Here is a 17,993-nt window from a genome sequence, read left to right on the forward strand (position 1 = left end):
CCAGTTATCCGTTTCTGTGAGACCCTTCTGAAGGATATCTGTGTCAGATGTGTTTTCTACTATGGCTCCCAGTTTGCAGTCATCTGCAAACTTTGTCAGCCATAACCCTCCTGTGTTTGCTTGTACTTTGGAAAAGTAGATGCCAAACAAGAGTGGGCCCAGGACTGAGCCCTGTGGGACCCCACTTGTGACAGGCTTTGAGTCTGACATGGCGCCAGCAACTCTGACCCTGTGGGTTCTGTCACTCAGCCAGTTTGCAACCCATCTTGTGATGTATGGGTTAACATTTAAGCTGCTGAGTTTTTCAATGATACCCGAGTGAGGTATTGTATCGAAGGCCTTCGCCAGATCCAGGTAGGCTGTATGGACTGCCTTTCCCTCATCAATGGCTTTGGTGACTGTTTCAAAAAGTCAACCAAGTTTAAAAGGCATGATCTGCCTTTGACAAAGCCAAACTGGGTTGGATCCAAGGTCTGCAAATTCCCTATGTCTTTATTTATGAGGTCCATTATGATCCTCTCCATGGCTTTGCAGATAAGGCTTGTCAAGCTAATAGGCGGTAATTTCCAGGGTCGGTGGAAGCACCGCCTTTGTGAAGTGGGACCACAGTTGCAGTGCGCCACTCCTGGGTACATATCCAGAGGTAAGACTTTGATTAAATAGCTGTCCTAGTTGTGGGTTTAATTCCTCATTGAGTTCGTGGAGCACACAGCCGGGGACACCGTCGGGTCCCATGGATGCTGTGTTTTTGCTTTGGAGAGAGCAGTTTTAACTTGGGCGTTGGAAATGTTTGGGGGCTGCAATCGTTTGGTATAAGTATCTCTCCTTTTGGGGGGGGGAGAAGTTTGCACTGAACCTGTCAGCCAGTATGTTGGCAATGTCTGTAGGATCAGTAATCTTCACATCATTTTTGACTAGTTCTGAGCATATCTGGGAGTTTCCTCCCAGGTTTCTAACATAGCTAAAGAATGCCTTATGATTGTCTTTTGAGTCTTTAGCTATTTTTCTCTCAAAATTTGCTTTGGATGATTTTATGAGAGCTCTTAGTTTTTTTACTTATAGTGATCAAGGGTGTCTTACCTTTTAAGGATTTTGCTCTATCTTGTAGTAGCTTTCTCCTTTTGTTGTAGAGTTTGTTTATGGCTGGGGTCCACCAGAGTGGACGCTTGCCTTTGGTACAGAGAGTCTTTGTTTTGCTTGGGATTGCCTTATCCATGCAGTCCTGCAGGTGCTGGTAGAAGGCATTTGTGAGTGATTCAGCGGCTTGAGTACTGTTTTCCGCCTCGGGGCCTTAAAGGAGACCACACTAGTCTTTAGAAGTGTGAAGTCGGCTTCGAGAAGTTTTTTACTGTGGTCTTTTTTATTTCAGGTGTGGGTGGGATGAGGACCTCCAGCGAGATTAGTTTGTGATCTGATCTCACCAGTGAGGGGTATACTTCCGGTGTTGAACATTGTGCTCCCATGTTCGTGATGATGAGATCAAGTATGTTATCTCCTCTTGTGGGGATGGTGACTAGTTGTTCCATGGCATTTGAGTTTATGAATTCCAGGAACTTTTGGGCTAGGGTGTTTGGGCTTGAGTAGTGTTCCCAGTCTATATTAGGGTAATTGAAGTCACCTAGTATGATGGTGTTTGGTGATACATTTATCCCTCTAGTGTTTTCAGGAAGGCCATGTGAGGTTCCTGAGTTTGTGAGGGTGGCCTGTAACATGCTACAATTTGCAGAGCAGTCTTGCCTATGGTTAATTGCACCTGGATGGTCTCCGATGCATCGTGCGTTGCCACCAGTCTTGAGGTGTGGGTGTCCTTGATGAATATGGATACCCCTCCTTTCTTGGTATTGTCTGGATTTTGGGGCGGAACGCATGATATGAGGTAAAACCTGATAGTGCTGGGGTGCTCTCAGGAGCCTTGAACCAGGTTTCTGTCACAGCACAGACATCGATGTTCTCCATATTGAGAAGGGCCTCGAGTGCGTGCATTTTGAGATTTAGACTTCTGGCATTGAGCAGCATTACCCTTAGTTTTTTTCTTTTTGTGTTCTAGGGTGGTAGGTTTAGAATTTGAGCCTTGCCTAAAAAGGCACTATGGGGGTGGCAAGAGCCTTTGCCAGTATCCGAATCCCAGGGTGACAGGTGCAAGCCGTCCCTTGCGAAGCAGCGTGGCTTGTCCAGCATGTCATCCCAGGCAGACAGACACTGGATCCCCTTTGAATGACACCAGTGGTTAAGCCAATTGTTAAAGCTGATCATCTTATCTCTGTATTGTGGCATCATTCTTGGTGAAGGTAGGATACTGCTCAAGGTCAGGGTCATACCTGCCTGGGCTACATAATCAGAGAGCTCCTCAATGTCTCTTTTCATGTAGTCCAAGGAGGTACGTCTCAGGTCGTTCACACCAGCATGGACAATGACTGAGTCATATTTGTACCTGCTGTTGAGAGACCTGAGTGCTTGCGTTATGTGGCGGATTCTAGCGCCCGACAGGCAGCTTACTGTGACCTTCTCCTTACTCAGTCTGGTGAGCGGAACGTCAGTGTGTCTGACTATGGAGTCACCAATGACTAGTGTGTCTGGCATTGTGTTTGGCCTTAAGGGCTGTGACTGTTTGACACTCTGACTGTGAGGTCTATGTGTTGCAGGTGCTGTGTTCTGAGGTGGTGGTTGTTTGGGTGTCTGCTTAGGTGGCCTCTGCTGTTTTGGTAGATTTTTGTTCAGAGCCTCCGAGTATGTCTTTGTGTGTCCTCTGTAGACTGGTAATACTACGCTGCCTAAAATCTGAAGGTACAGACATTTATGGACTTTGTAAATGTAAACACAAGGTAGTGCATATTTCCACTAGAGTTTCCAACATACTGGACCTCATACTAATAAACATGGGAGAATACTGCAGCCCCCCCCCCCCCCATGTCACATTCTCCCTAGTCACACAATAAAGCTGTCTTCAAAATCAACTCTGTAACTCCAGTAAACCCATTAACAAAGTATTCTAAGACAAAAACTACCTCTTATTTAGCAGTAGCTTGTCAAAAGTCAGTGCACTTCCAAACTCAGAGAACACAGCATCCTGTACAGGACTGTTCAAAAACTCACTACAACCATGTCAGTGTCTGCATAGAGGCTGCTGGACCCACCAGACATAAGCTCAAAAGTACTTCCAAGAACATACCACCCTAGTAGCATCCCAGGTTAAACAGGTTATACCAAAAAAACAAAACAAAATTATAGCTAATATCTAGTAGTACAACTCCCATAAAGATAAGAGCTCTCTGTTCAAATTAAATGGGCAACTGTGGGCTAATTAAGTCCAATAAAGACAATTTTGAGGTCAAGATAGCCTACCAGGCAAAAGACAGCCAAAATGCTGCCTTCAGCTGTGTCAGAAACCTCAAAGGTAGTGCACAGTAGTGTCCTAGCCTGATGGTTAATGGTGCCTCATGGAATCTGTTGGCCTACATACTCATTTCCAACTTTAGCCCCTATTCACCCCCAGCCACCCCATATACCTTCAAACATAACCACTCCAACTGTAATTAGAGACCATGCCATCACTGTGCTTGTGAATGCCAAAAAAGCACAGCCTCAGTGGACCCCAGTAATATCTGGGATGCCTGTAAAATAGGACCTTTCAAGGCCACTGGAGTTGCTGTTTAGCTATAATCTCAAAACAGGCTTCTTGCCACAAAAATAGGTGACTGTAGCAGTCATCCCTCTTCATAAGGGTGAGTCATCAACAGATTCTGGAAACTACAGCCCACATTAGTCTAACTAATCTTGTATGCAAAGCTATGGAAAGAATTATTGTGGAAATGATCTGCAAAGACATAGGAGACTACCTGGATCCATCCCAATTTAGCTTTATCAAGGAAAGGTCATGCCTGCTGAATCTGGTGGGTTTCTTTGAGAAAGTCACCAAGGCAGTGGGTAAGGGTAAAAACTGTGCATACTGCCTGTCTTGACCTGGCTAAAGCATTTGATAAGAATACCCCACTCTGGCATTGTTCACAAACTTAAGGAAATGGGCATAAACCCCTATATAATGTGCCAAACCTATCTCACTGATAAGACCCAAGAAGTTATGATTGGTGAGACCACCTCCACAAAGAGGCTAGTCACCACTGGAGTCCCTCGGGGCTCCATGCTGGCCTTGTTCTTTGCCATCTATTTCTCGTAATTCAAGGCCAATGTCGATGGCCTCTGGCTGACCAGGTTTGCAGATTGCAAACTGAGCATAGTCATAGACCCCCCCCCCCCAAACAAGATGCAAACCTCTTATTAGTGGGGCTAATACAGCCAAGTGACTGGTACCAAAGCCATGGCTTAAAACCCCTTGCCAAGAAATGCATAATATAATACCATTATAAAAAAGCAAAAACAGATGAAAGTCCACCACAGTTGTCTTTATTACACAACAAAGCTTTCAAGTAAAACTCTTCATCAGTATCTAAAAACACAGTATTTCTGAGTTTAAATACCTAAAAGCAGCCAGTTAACGTTCTGAGCTTATTAAAGCTATTAAAATGGCCACATAAAAATATATATGCTTAGCAAAAATGCATCTTATTTATAAGTAAAATGTGCTTCTCATGTAAAATACAAGGCATAAGTACATAAAACATAAAAAACAATTCTTTGCCACATTATCTGTAAATAATTTTTAAATGTTGTTATGCCTATTTTTCAATATGGGTTTTTAAGCTCACAGTACTATTCAGACCTGGGGGATGGTCAACCGTAAAGTAATTTATCCATCTGTACTCATTCAATTCTGTTTTATTCACCGTATCTCCACCATTTTTGTTCCTAGATATTACTTGTAAAATTCTGAATTTAACTTTATGCTCTGTACTCATGTTCTCTACATGTTTTGCTAAAGCATTAGTTAAAACTCTCCTTTTTATATCTGATATAACTTTAGGAGATTTTTTTTGTGCTGTTTTTGTTCCGTAATAATACTCTTTGATGATGTCCTTTTCATTCTTCCTCAAAATGACTCTAGGATCCGATCCTTGGATCCAACTCTGCAACATTTACAAGACTTTGGATCCAGGCCTCAAGCTCCTCCCACTATCCATAATGCTGTATGTCGTCACTACAGACACGGACTTTGAGGAAGGGGAAGGTTCCCCATATATCCACTCAATGTCTCCTTTTTCGTGTTTTTTGGAGCATAGCCATGTTGCTGTAAGGGACTCCATGTCAGTGATTTGTTATGAATCTTTTATGCTTCCTCTCCCAGCAGCTGTGTCCATCAGCTGCCACCAGCTCCTCTCTTCTTTGACATGTTCTGCCAGACCCACTGCAGCTTCCACCGGGCTGAACCCAACCCATTTCAAGAGCCAGTAAGGATATTGAGGATGCTATGCATCCGCATACTGCTGCAAGGGAGTTGTACCCTAATCCTCTCCCATCCTACGTCAGCTTTGCAAGCTTATCTGTCACTTCCTGAAGGAGGTGCATGCACAATCTTGTTACCAAGTGGTATACGACCTACATTGCAGAGCTCATCAGATTCGTAATGTTGCTATTGCAGCATGCTTAGGCAGCTCTTCCTGGATGGGTGAGCTGGCATTGGCCACTCACTGCTGTCCCCTCCATTTCTGTATGTACTGTGCTAGAAGGAGCTTGTTAGTGAAGTTGCATTTTTGAACTCCTTTTAAGCTGTGGTGTCAAGAGCCTTGTTGATCATTGCTTTAGTGTTATTTTATTTTACATTTGTTAACTGGGAAAGTCCGACTTGGAACAAAGCCAATTTTCAGCTGAAGCCCCGGGGAGAAATACTGCAAGTGCATGTCTTTGTAACGTGGGAGGAAACCAGAGTACCCGGAGGGAACCCACACGAACGCAGGGAGGACATGCGGACTCCACACAGAAGGCACCCCAGCCGAGAATCGAACTGGAGAACCTCTTGCTGTGAGGCGACAACGCTACTGCTGCACCACTGCACTGTCCGTCTTCAAGAAATCACAGCAGTTTTTGCCTGTGCACTTTTTCAATTAATCCTTTTAGAATTGAAAACCTTTGTTAAATCTGCAAGTGTCAGGTATAGTATAAATTCATTACTTGCCACTTTCCAGAGTGATTGGCTGCTAATGTAGTATACAGAAGTATCATTCAATTTGCAGTCAGAATAATGTACAGAGAGACTACAGGTTTTAGTTACAGACAGAAAAAAGCGAGAGATATTTCTTTATATTTGGCAGTCTTGGTGTTGGATTAAGGAGAGTGGGAGTACTTTGTAAAAAGGAAAAACCTGACATTTTTGCAGCTGTCCTTTAGGAAAACAAAAGAACAAACCACTCAAGTAGGCAAATATCTAGCCTGATAAATCCTCACTGCACCAAAAGTAAACAACTTGGCTGAAGATAAACACGGGATAACTTTAATAACATTACTGGTATTGAGCTTTAGCTTTCACATCAAATGTTTTCTCAAGTCAAATGCAAATAGTACCAATACATCACTGGTATAACGTGATGTGAAAGCTAAAAAAGCGTATCCTTTAGGAACATAGGGAAACTACCAAGGTAAGCAGTCACAGGGGACATGATGCCTAGCCATACACACCTTTAAAGGAAAATGCCGCAGAAGGTTTAATGAATGGATAATTTTGCAACCAGGTATGAAAAAAAAAAAAAACTTAATTATTGTATTTTCCAGATTTTTTTGTACTGTGCTCATCTTTGTTGCATATACTTTGTGCAGTTATGCATGTGAAGTGGACTAAGATTTTTCTATTTATTTTCAAAAGACTGAATGTACAAGTATCCTACACTGAGGTTTTCCAATGTGACCTGGCCTTTGTCATTCCAGGAATTTTACATAATGGACAGTAACATGTTCAAATGTGCTATTAAAGTGTATTTAGATTAATCAGTTCTCATAAATCTTGTTAAAGGTTGAAGTGCGATCAGGTGAGGAAGATGAAGAGATTATTTTTAAGGAGAGAGCAAAGCTTTACCGTTGGGATAGAGAGAGCTCATCTTGGAAAGAACGTGGTGTTGGAGATCTCAAAATACTGTTTCATTCACAAAAGAGATGCTATCGTGTTGTAATGAGACGAGACCAAGTTTTGAAAGTGTGCGCTAACCATCTTATTACAACCAAAATGGAACTGAAGCCCTTGAATACATCAAATAATGCTTTTGTCTGGAGTGCAACAGATTATGCTGGTGAGTTACCATTCTTTCAACTTGCAACATTGCTTTCCTCATTTCTTCTATGCATTTAATTAGTCTCATCACATCGGATTAACAGTGTCTGCTACCTAGCAATATGCAGAAGCCCTAAGCAACATTATTATACTGATTTGTTTTGTTTGGGGAAAAGATATTTAGAAAGATTGAATAAAGTTCAGGCACCCTTTCAGTACATTTTTTTTTCAAGATAAATATTTTTTTTCAAGGTTATATTTCCCTCTGTTTGCCACCCACTACTACCTTCCTATCGGAGACCATCAGTTTTTCCCACTGTTTGGGATGATTTGTTAACATGCAGCAATAGCTGAGTGGTGGGGTTTGTTCCCTTGCTTGCATTTGGTAATGCCAGCAATGAAGGTATTTCTATTTAAGGCTGTAACGCCAACACTTTACTGATATGGCTACTTGTCTCATTATAAGGGTTTGCTGTGCTTTGCCTCTGCATATGAGACCTCTTGCCCATGTGCAATTGAGGGCTGCCATCACAGGATTGTTAACAAGTCCATGTCCTCATTTGTAGTTCTGATTTCATTGTCTGTGAGCCGCTTGTTTGCATGTGAAGAAATGTCAGTCAGGCTACCAATCCCTCCAGCCAGGGTGGCCAAACTGTTATCATCGTTATTCCTATTCCTGAACATCCGTCCTTCTCTTCCCTCAACTGGTCAACTAGTAGAACATGGGTCATAGCCAGTGCTTCTCTCTGTCACATAACTGGGATGTTTTCGGGTATCAGAATTTTGCTTTCAGTATTATGCGAACTGACTCTAATTTCAGTTAATGGTGTTAAACAATATTTCATTTCTCTTATCAAATGAAGCACTGAGCAATCTTATAAAATGCATCTGGACAAATTTAATTTTGCTGGTAGTGTGTCAAGAAAATATGCTAACTACTAAAATAAGTTAATGGAAGTTGAGGGAGCCATGAAGCAAGGTACACTTATGTAACCATTATTTAGTACTTGCTTTGGGGTGTCTGTTGCACTACATTTAGTCATACATGTCACTAGCTCAGGGGAATAGAGATAACAGAAGAACAGATAGCAATCAGATTAAGTGGGAGCACATGTTTTAATGGGTGCTTTAGCATGGATAACTTTAATTGTAGATTAGGTTATGCATGTGGGTGCAGCCATCAATTTGAGGCAATTATGCCTATCTGGAGGGTTAAACTTCACTTGTTGAAAATGTACATAGTTGCGTGTGTTAGGCCCAGTTAGACTAACCCATTAAACAGTGTAAGTAAAAGTGGATGCTGCAACTCTGAAAATATATTTAGGTATTTTTGTGTGTTTTCATTGAAGAAAAAAATCTTGAAAAATGAAACGCAAGTTGAAGTAGAGATGTGAAAAGGCAGTGTGTAAGAGTTCAGCCTGCCAAACCATGTGTACATGTAAGCCAAACTTTTAAACTAAATGTTCAAAAGAGCTGTTATGTGTAAGGTGGGAGTAATGGTTTTCTGTTATAACTGCTCTGTCCATATCATAGAATGTAAGTGGCCTTACATATGCAGACAAAATACTTTATTCCTAGAAACTCTAAACAGACTTGCACCCCCCCTTCCAAATGAAAATAATAAAATCTAACTATGCCCCATGGTTAACTAAACCAACAAAAGAATTAATGCAAAACAGAACAAAATCTGGCAACAGTGGCTAAAAAACAAAAATCAGCCTGACTTGCAGAAATTCAGGCAGCTCCGCAATCAAGTTAAAAAAACAAGTAACCAAAGGCAAAAAAGAATATTACCTAAAATTCCAATCCAATAATAAGAATAACCCCCAAAAATCTAGACATCCAATTTTTCACTTCTAAACCCAGGCACAAACACCAATCGAAGGCTTTGATAAGTTACCCAGAAATAGCCAATCTCTTTTAACTTCCATTTCACCAACACTATATCAGATATCACAACCAGCTTCCCCCAACATCACTCTGGCACAGTCTCTACTTCTGCTGAACTATCAACACCATCCCACCTCACCAAATATTCTCCCTCCTCATCCTTTCTCAATTCTTCTGAATTTACTACCTATCTAACACTTTCTTTCACTCTTAAACCCGTTCCCACTGCTACCATACAAAGATTACTCCTCACTCTAAACTAGTTGTAATGCAGCTGATGATCTACCCACAGAATATCTAAGACTTGCTGCTGATACAATTGCTTACTCTATCAGTATACTTATAAACACGTCCATTCTCAAATCCCTTTTCCCAAAAACCTGGACAATTGCATTTATTCTACCCCTCCACAAAGGCAGCAACGCCACAGATCTCTCCAACTACCATCTTATTGCTGTTCTTTCTCCCATCTCCAAGTTTGTAGAGAAATGTATACAAGTTCAACTTCTTGACTTTCTCATTAATAACCAAATTCTATCACCTACACAACATGGCTTTAGACCGGGTCACGGCATAGTGACCACTTTGATTTCTTTCATGGACATAGTCAACAAAGCTAGAGAGACTGGCAAAACTTTCTTCCCAATTTCTAGACCTTTCAAAGGCTTTTGATACATTTTTCTCATCCACTACTTCAAAATCAACACTCTCAAATTGGGCTGTCCTCTTCTCTTAACTGGTTCTCAAGCTATCTGTCAGACAGACAACAGGCAGTTACATGGAACTCCACTCTCTCTCTCTCTCTCCTTATCTCCTCAGCCCTACCAGTGTTCCCCAAGGCTCTAAATTAGGGCCCTTCTTATTTAGTATATTTATTAATAATTTACACTCTCCATTCAGTCAGGGCTCTCTTATTCATTCTGCAGACGATTTTACTATCACTTGTTCTGCTGACTCCATATCCAACTTCCAACATATTACTTAACTCACCTTTACTTCCATAGAAAACTGGCTTAGTCATTACTTAATCCAAACAAAACTAAGGTATTTCTATTCACCCCTAAGAAAAAATAAAACCCCTCTTAAAGCCCAATTTATGATGCTGTCTGTCAGAGCAAAATGGTAATTGAAGTTGTTTCCTACATTAAATTACTAGGAATAATAATAGATGAACACTTACAATTTGACCTACACCTTCAGCACAACATTAACAAAACTCACCAAAAAATAGGCATTCTGTATAGGCGCAAACACTTCCCTAGGCCTTCGAGTAAAAAAATACTTTCTACCACATATCTACTTTCCTATCTCACCTGTAGTACCCCATTACTCACTAATTTTACTATATACCCTAATATCAAAGTTTGAAATCTGTTACGACAATGTCAACTAGATTTGCTGCTAATGCTTTATATTCCATCCACCACTGTAAAGATTAACACACTCTTAACTGCCAGGAACTACCACACACTCTGTCCTACTTGCAATTAACAGCTGCACATAAAGTAGTATACAGACCTTCAGTATTTCCTGCCCTTGCCTCACTATTCACCAACTACCTACCCAAAAGGTCTCTTAGATAACAAAAATAAACTTCCTCTGCAGGTACACAAAGTTGACCTACCTGAGGGGCCATCTTCTATACTCTTCCTCGGTAACCAGAACCTGGAATGCTCTTCCATTAACACTTGAATCCGACCAAAGTATTGTATATTTTAAAATTTCCTTACTTAAGTATTTCTCTTTATCACAATCTGCAAAGGTACCAAACATCCAACTTAAGTCCTGACCACCTCTACATTCCAGAAATCATCTTATATTCATATACTTACTTTGTGGAGTTTCTGTAATTGTTCATTATTGTTCTATGTAGTTGTATTTCTGGCACTTTTCTCCCTGGGACTGCATTGAAAATGGGCTCTTAATGGCCCAGGGATTATACCCGGTAAACAAATGCCAGTAAACAAAATAAAAAAAATAGAGAGTATTGAACTATGTTAAGAAATGTAGGGTGCAGATAGCCTTGTTAAAGGAAACACTTTTGAATGTAAATGAACACGTGAATTTGAAAAAAAAAAGGATTTTAGGATGGACCTTCAGCATTATATCAAGGGCAAAGAAAAAGACTAGTAATACTGATTTAGGGTACAAGTCATATAAAAATGGAAAAAAGATGATGGTAGATATGTAGCAGTAAAAGGCCATTGGCAAGGAAGGAAGATTACACTGACGTGTTATGTAGCTTTGGGAAAAACAATTAGCTTTCATCAGGGAATATTTATGGATGAGGGCTGGAACTTGATTTGCAAAACTGAGGATGTATCAGGGGGACCTAGAAGGAAAAATGCAAGAGAGAGCATAGACATATATGAAAATATTTGTTACAGAAGATGAGAATTCAGATGTAGAAACTCAGAGAAAATGTACATATTCCCCAGTGTGCAGTAATAATAATAGGGCTATATTGAATAGAAATTATATTTCACAGGAAGCATATATATTAAACTGAAAGCTTTAACATGCATCCAATAACTTTCAGATTTTGCACTAATAAAGATGCAGGGTAATGAAATAAAAATGAGACACTGACCTTTTCCTACTTCCAGTTAAAAAGAGAGGAATTTAAGGAATGGGTAGTGCAATTGTTTGAGAGTTATTAGGGAATGTAGAAATTTCTCCAAACGGAATAGCTATTGAATGGGATAAAATTAAATTGGAGTTTACAAACGGTAGAAATAAGCTAAAGACATTTGGCAATGTAGTAATAGGACTTTTTAGAAGGGTTGACAAAGGATTTGCAGAGTAAGTAGAATCTCACAGAACAAGAACAACTGCAGAGTGTAAAAGGAAAATGAGGGAGAGTTTGGATAATATGCATGAGTTTTAAACGGTTGCTTATAAGCAACTGTTTCAGAACTCCATAGCACAAAAGCTTTTAGCAGAATGATGCAGGCAACCAAACATAGAATGGATCATCACTAAACATAGGAAGTCTGACAAAAATAACCACAGATCCTATACTAATATTAGATTTTATGAAAATTTGTGGGAGCAAAGTAATATGGAAACCAAGAAATGTGTGGTGATAGCTGCTATGTCACTGCTGCCTGAACCTTCCCTGCCGAGAAGAGGGAAGCATTTGTGTAAAAGGCAATCCACTGTCTCCTGGAGTCTTCAGTATCAGAGGCTGACAGTGAAGATTCATTAGATTCCTCAGTCCTCCAAAATGATACCAAAATTTGGGAGGGAGTGGTGGGCCGTAAAGCCTAAAGTCTTTGCTGTCTTCCCCGTTTGTTGCTGTTGTCATCAGAGAGACATATACATAGCCTGATTTTTGTGGAGTCTGTTCTTAGAAGACCAAGCAGGGTCTTCTGCCAACCTGTCAGTTGGAATTCTTGGGTCCACACTAAGGTCTTTGGTACCTTTGCCACTGTAGAAGCCTTCAAAACGACTCTCATTCCTCAGAGACCAGCAGTGTACCTCACTCCCATTCTACCAATGAATAGACCAGGGTATTGGACTTTAGAAACAGAATATTTTTCTTACCTGTTCTGTTAGGGTGCTCAGTTACTTATTGCCATGCATTATTGCTTCCCGATTTAGATTGAGGATAAGTTTTGCAAGATGACAGGAAAGCTGCTTAATGCTGAGTTGAATTCAAAGCTGGTCTCTGGCAGCAACCTTGATGACCATTTCTAATCTTATCAGACACTTGGTGAACAGTACTGTAGGTGGTGCAGTGAAAGCAGTGGTCTCTAGCATTACTATACACCACCAAACCGAGTTGCATTTTACACATTTTGTTGAATTTCAAAACAATTGTTCTAAGAGTCTTTTCAGTGGTACTAGTTCATTTCCATACTGGAGGATTGTGAGAAAAAAAGCAAAACTTAATAGCAAGTGCATGGCTCCCCATTGTACCATTGTTAAATATATTTAGTGATGGTTTTAATTAAAAAAATTCAAGCTAATCTTTAAGCTAATGATTTGTAATGAATGTTTGTTTTCAGATGGCTCAGGAAGGATGGAACAGCTAGCTGCCAAATTCAAAATACCAGATTTGGCCAGTGCTTTTAAGGAAAAATTTGAAGAATGTCAGAGAAACATGTCAAAGTTGGGTCAAGAGCAACTTTCCAAAGCAGCACAGCTCTCCGTGGAGACTAATCCGGTGGTATATTTTGATGTTTCTTGTGATGATGAACCTCTTGGTCGATTCACTGTGGAGCTTCTTTCAAATATTGTTCCTCGGACTGCTGAGAATTTTCGGGCATTATGCACTGGAGAAAAGGGCTTTGGATTTAAGAACTCCATTTTCCACAGAATAATTCCAGAATTTGTTTGTCAGGTATGTTGAATTTCTATTTATAAGTACACATAAAACACTTCAGGTTGTTGTAGGCCTTTTGTTCTTAACATGTAGTGTTTGTTGTGTAGTAGTAATGTTTTAATGCCTGTCAGTAATGAGCACTACAGGAAAAAGTTCTATAAATGCAGGACCTTTTTTAAATAGCAGCTTGCTTATAAACTCATTAATAGACTGTATGTGTAAAACTGGGAGCAAGTAATAGCAGAAGCTGTAGATTTTAACTGTCAAGGCTAAGCCATGCAGTTTGGGATGAATTCTTTTAAAAAGCAATGTGACTTGTGTGTACTAAAAAGTTGGGTGGATCTTTGAAATCTGTTACTGCAAAGGGAAGAAACTGAAGAATTAAAAAATAGTAGTAGTAATGAATGATTTTTTGAACAGTAAGCTCTATTGGGTAATACAGTAGGGAGAAAAAGAAAACTGCATTGAGTTCCAGTAATTCACAAAACAGCCCCCATCATCACTGAAAAAATGTTTAATGCAAAAGATTAAGTGCTTTTGTCCCTCACTTGTAAGCGACTTCATCAGAATAAAAGTAAAATCACATCTTCCACTTGTAAAAGCTACTGCAGGAAATGACGTCACAGAGTCGTACTGCAGGAAACGCTGTCACTGAGTCCTACTGCAGGAAGTGTCACAAATTTGAATCTAAACAAATCAAAAATGTTTTAAAAAGCTTGTTATTGTAAGCAAACAACTCTTTCAAACCATTTATCCAATTTTGATGACATGCATTTTTAAAATAGAATCAATGGACACATGATCATTCAAGCCGGGTGGGACTGAGGCAATTAACCTTACTTGCCATACCCATTCCTTAAACAACATCTTTCCAGATGCCATCCATCCTGTCCAATTAAATACATTCCAACACTAAAAACTTGTTGAAAGAGGCACAGTTCAAGCTGTGCTTTGTTAAATCATTCTTTACACCATCATTACAGATGGCACTGGTAAGTTCATAAATTTTTGAGGGTACAAGTACTGGCACAGGATGCACATATGTGGGATAAATCAATCTTAAATTTGTAATTAAAGAAATGTTTGGAATTCCTAAGGACTTGAACCCAGGGATACAGGTTGCAAAATGTGTATATATGGGAGCTATAACTAGTGCCCGTTTATATGTGAGGGTTCATTGATTTATTTGTTAGACTTTGAAAAAGTCATTATGATAGCAGGTAAATTTAATTGTATATCTGGGTTGGTTATGAGGCCAGGTATGCATCCTGCACAAGCTTTTATGTCTGCAAAATGGATGCAAAATTTATACACAAGTGCTATCAGTAATAACAATGTAAACAATGCTTTAGCAAAGCACAATTTGAGTTGTGACACTTTTCAGCAATTTTTTTTTTATGTGTTGGAACGCATTTTATCCAGCAGTGTGGATGGAGATGGGAAGGATAGATTAAAGTTTAAGGAACTTATTTGGCAGATAAGATTCAATCCCTTATTTCTGCCTGGCTTGAATGAAAAATGTGTCCATCAATTCTATTTTAAAAATGTGCCACCAGAATTAGATAAATGGTTTGAAAGTCATTTGTTTATATTAAATTCATTTTTATTTCTTTTACAAGTATTTTTGTTTACATTTACGTTTTAGATATGATTTCCTGTCGTAGCAATTTGTGACGATATCTCCTGTAGGAGCTTTTAAATGTGGATTTTTTTTTTTAGTTTTATTCTGATGAAGTCTCTTACAGTTGGAATGAAAGCAATTGATATTTTGTATTAAACATATCTTCAGTGATTATTATTGGTCATTTTGGCAATCCAACCTACGTTTGACTTGGATTTGCCTCTAGACTGATTTTTTTTTTTTTGGATTTATTGGTCAACTGAACCTACTTTTGATTTGAATTTGTTTCTGGACTGAGTTTGTTTAGGAGCAGTTGTTTTCCTAAGTCTGAGAAAGAATGATGCCATTTATTGTTACTTTTTGGTGTGCTATTCCCATCCTGTTTGCATTTTCGTCAGTAATATGGAGCCCTGCTGTGAAAGTTCTAAAACAGTATGCTGATGAATTCGTGATGAATTGGCAGCTGATCATTCTGTAGTGCATTTTTACAGTATCACACGTGTAATAACACTGCTGTCTTCATTAGGTCTTTTACTGAACATCCATACTTTACAAGTAAGCCCAATAACCACAAGCCAAACAGTGTTAGTGCCACATTCTCATTTAAGCTAACTTCAGTGGGATAAACACCAGCATCAGTCCACAAGGCATCCTATATTTAACCCTTTCCCGCTAGCGTACATTTCACAAGGATTAATGTTATCCTTACTAAAACTAATTTGAAACTAGGAGGGTTCCTTAGAGCCAGAGTTGATCTGTGAATCAGCATGTCAGTTTAACTCTAGACGACCTGTTTTCTGCTCATCGGCTCTCTAATCTACAAGTCCCAATTTAAATGTCAGAGTGTTACATTTGTATTGCTAGATCTGTTGCAGGTCACTTTTCCTGAACCCACTGCTGTTTTGTAGTTCATAACCTAAATAAGCTAGAAATGGAAAAGTTCTCTTGCTTGAAATTTGCCCATAAATATTTCACTCTTCTGACTGTCCTTTGGTGCCCTTTATTGGGGTAATTCTTGGTGCAACCTGTTGATCTCAAATTCAAAAATAATTTTATTTGTGACACGTTATCCAATTTATGGGTCATTTGCTTGTATTATTTACCACCTCTTCTCAGATACAGTTGATAAATACCTGTTTAAACACAAGTTAAATATCTTCACATGTAATAGTCCTTCAACTGAAGACTTATTGGAGTGGTTGAAATTTTCAACCTTTTAAATAAGTTTTAGCATACATATGTGCACACTAAGCATATATATGCATATCCTGCTAATGTGTTTTATGGTGATTTGTCATAGTCTTTACCATTGTTGTAATATAATTGTATTTTTATTTGTGCACTGAATTGTACTATTTCCTTTTTCTGATGCTGGTTTCCTTGATGCCCTGAAGTCTTATATGATGTTTTGCTTCTCTTGCATTGCCCTTATGTTAACCCATCGCACACTGTTTATTTGCATTTCTGTCAGTTTTGTTTCTTTTTTAGCTTGTATTCTCTCAAGACCTCCACTGTTAATGGGCTGTATGCAGCTGGCATTTTTGGTAAACGGGTATAAGTTAATTTTCAAAACAAGAGCATGCAGTGCTTTCCTGAATTGTATTGTTTCAGGTGCAAATTGGATGGGAAGTATTTGGTGGAAATTGGACCTCTTGAAGCGTCTACATTGCTGACATGGGCTATTCTTGCTCAAACATATACCATACCCTGCTGTGCTTCTCCAGAAGTTACATGTTTATGGTCTGTACTCTGTTCATTTGTGACAAATGCATTTCTGTTTAAATGTTCAGCATGTTGATCACTACTACAGTAGCCGTAGCTATATTGGTTATATCCTGCATAGGATACAACAGCCAGCCAGTTTTTAAAGCTTCATGGCACTTTCCACAAGCCTAAACTATCAGTCAGCTCGAGCTGAGCTGACTAAAAGGACAGGTTTTGGGTGCCAGGCCCTTCAGAGTTTTCCTGTTGAAGAGTTTGCTCCTCTGCAGGCTTTCAAAGATAGACTTTTGGCTTTTGCTGTTCCTTTGCTGGGTGGATAAGTTCCCTTGGGGGGGGGGGGGGCTTCCACATTACATTGTTTTATTGTACTTTTCTGTTTAATAAAGGTACTTTTAACCTAAGAGTTTGTATTTTAATGGATTGCTACAAGACCTAGCTGTATTTAAACAGGAGCACACCTTTTTCCTGTCTGTTTAAAAGCTGTTGACTGTGGAACTAACTACCAATCGCATGGTGGGTGCTACTGGCCACAAAGGTCCTTTGTCACCACAAACGGCAAGCAGTTTTCCTTGGCCACAGATGGATGAGACTGCTTTGGCCATAGCTTGTTTCTCAGGCCACTTCTTTTTACCCAAGATCCCTGCGTTATAACACCTACAGCCACTATGGAATGGGAGTTAGCCAAGTCCTCTGTGGCTGTTGGGATCTTCTCAGTGGGCAAGGGAAAGCCAGTCTTGACTGTCCTGTGAACGGGAGCAGAGAAGGCTTCCCTGTTTGGTCAGAATGTGCCCATCCCTGGGGAAGCTGTTGCTGCTACTGTCATTAATAACACTGCTGGCCCCAATTTCCTGTCAGATAGAAACACAAAACTAAACCTGTTTCTACTCCTCTTCAAATTTCTTTAGATGGGGAAGTTTACTGGATCAGGCTCAGGGTTTAATTCAGGCTGTTATTTGTTCTTATAAGGTGACTTTTTTTTTGGTAAAATACAGCGTACCTCTCTTGAAGAGATTCCAGAGAACAGGAAGGTGAAGGGAAGAAATGTAGGGTTTTCTCCTCAGTTTTCTAACTTGGACCATGAGGAGAACTTTGCTTCTAATTTCCCTGTGTGTGGGGGCAGTCTCTTTGTGAGACTATTTCCAAAATGTGCCAGTGTTTTCAGTGGAAGAACACTGTACTTCCTCAGTCCTTCAGAACATACAGTGAGCTGTTACAGAAGGAATTTACAGAGCCTTCACCCATTCCTCCAGTTCTGTCATCTTTGGAGGATGTGTGTCACT

The 17,993-nt window shown here is 39.7% G+C and overlaps 1 protein-coding gene across 1 annotated transcript in view; it reads left to right on the plus strand.

Moving 5' to 3' along the window:
* The window catches only part of LOC122801555 (E3 SUMO-protein ligase RanBP2-like), a 2,328,503-nt gene that overhangs the window by 2,295,033 nt on the left and 15,477 nt on the right, over positions 1–17,993 (plus strand). Inside the window, exons 21-22 of the mRNA XM_044070992.1 lie at positions 6,899–7,172; positions 13,054–13,388. Of these exons, the coding sequence (XP_043926927.1) occupies positions 6,899–7,172; positions 13,054–13,388 (609 nt within the window). The remainder of the gene's footprint in view (positions 1–6,898; positions 7,173–13,053; positions 13,389–17,993) is intronic.

The sequence above is a fragment of the Protopterus annectens genome, chromosome 5.part0, assembly GCF_019279795.1.
Source record: "Protopterus annectens isolate FY-2018-M chromosome 5.part0, PAN1.0, whole genome shotgun sequence".
NCBI classification, from domain to species: domain Eukaryota; kingdom Metazoa; phylum Chordata; order Ceratodontiformes; family Protopteridae; genus Protopterus; species Protopterus annectens.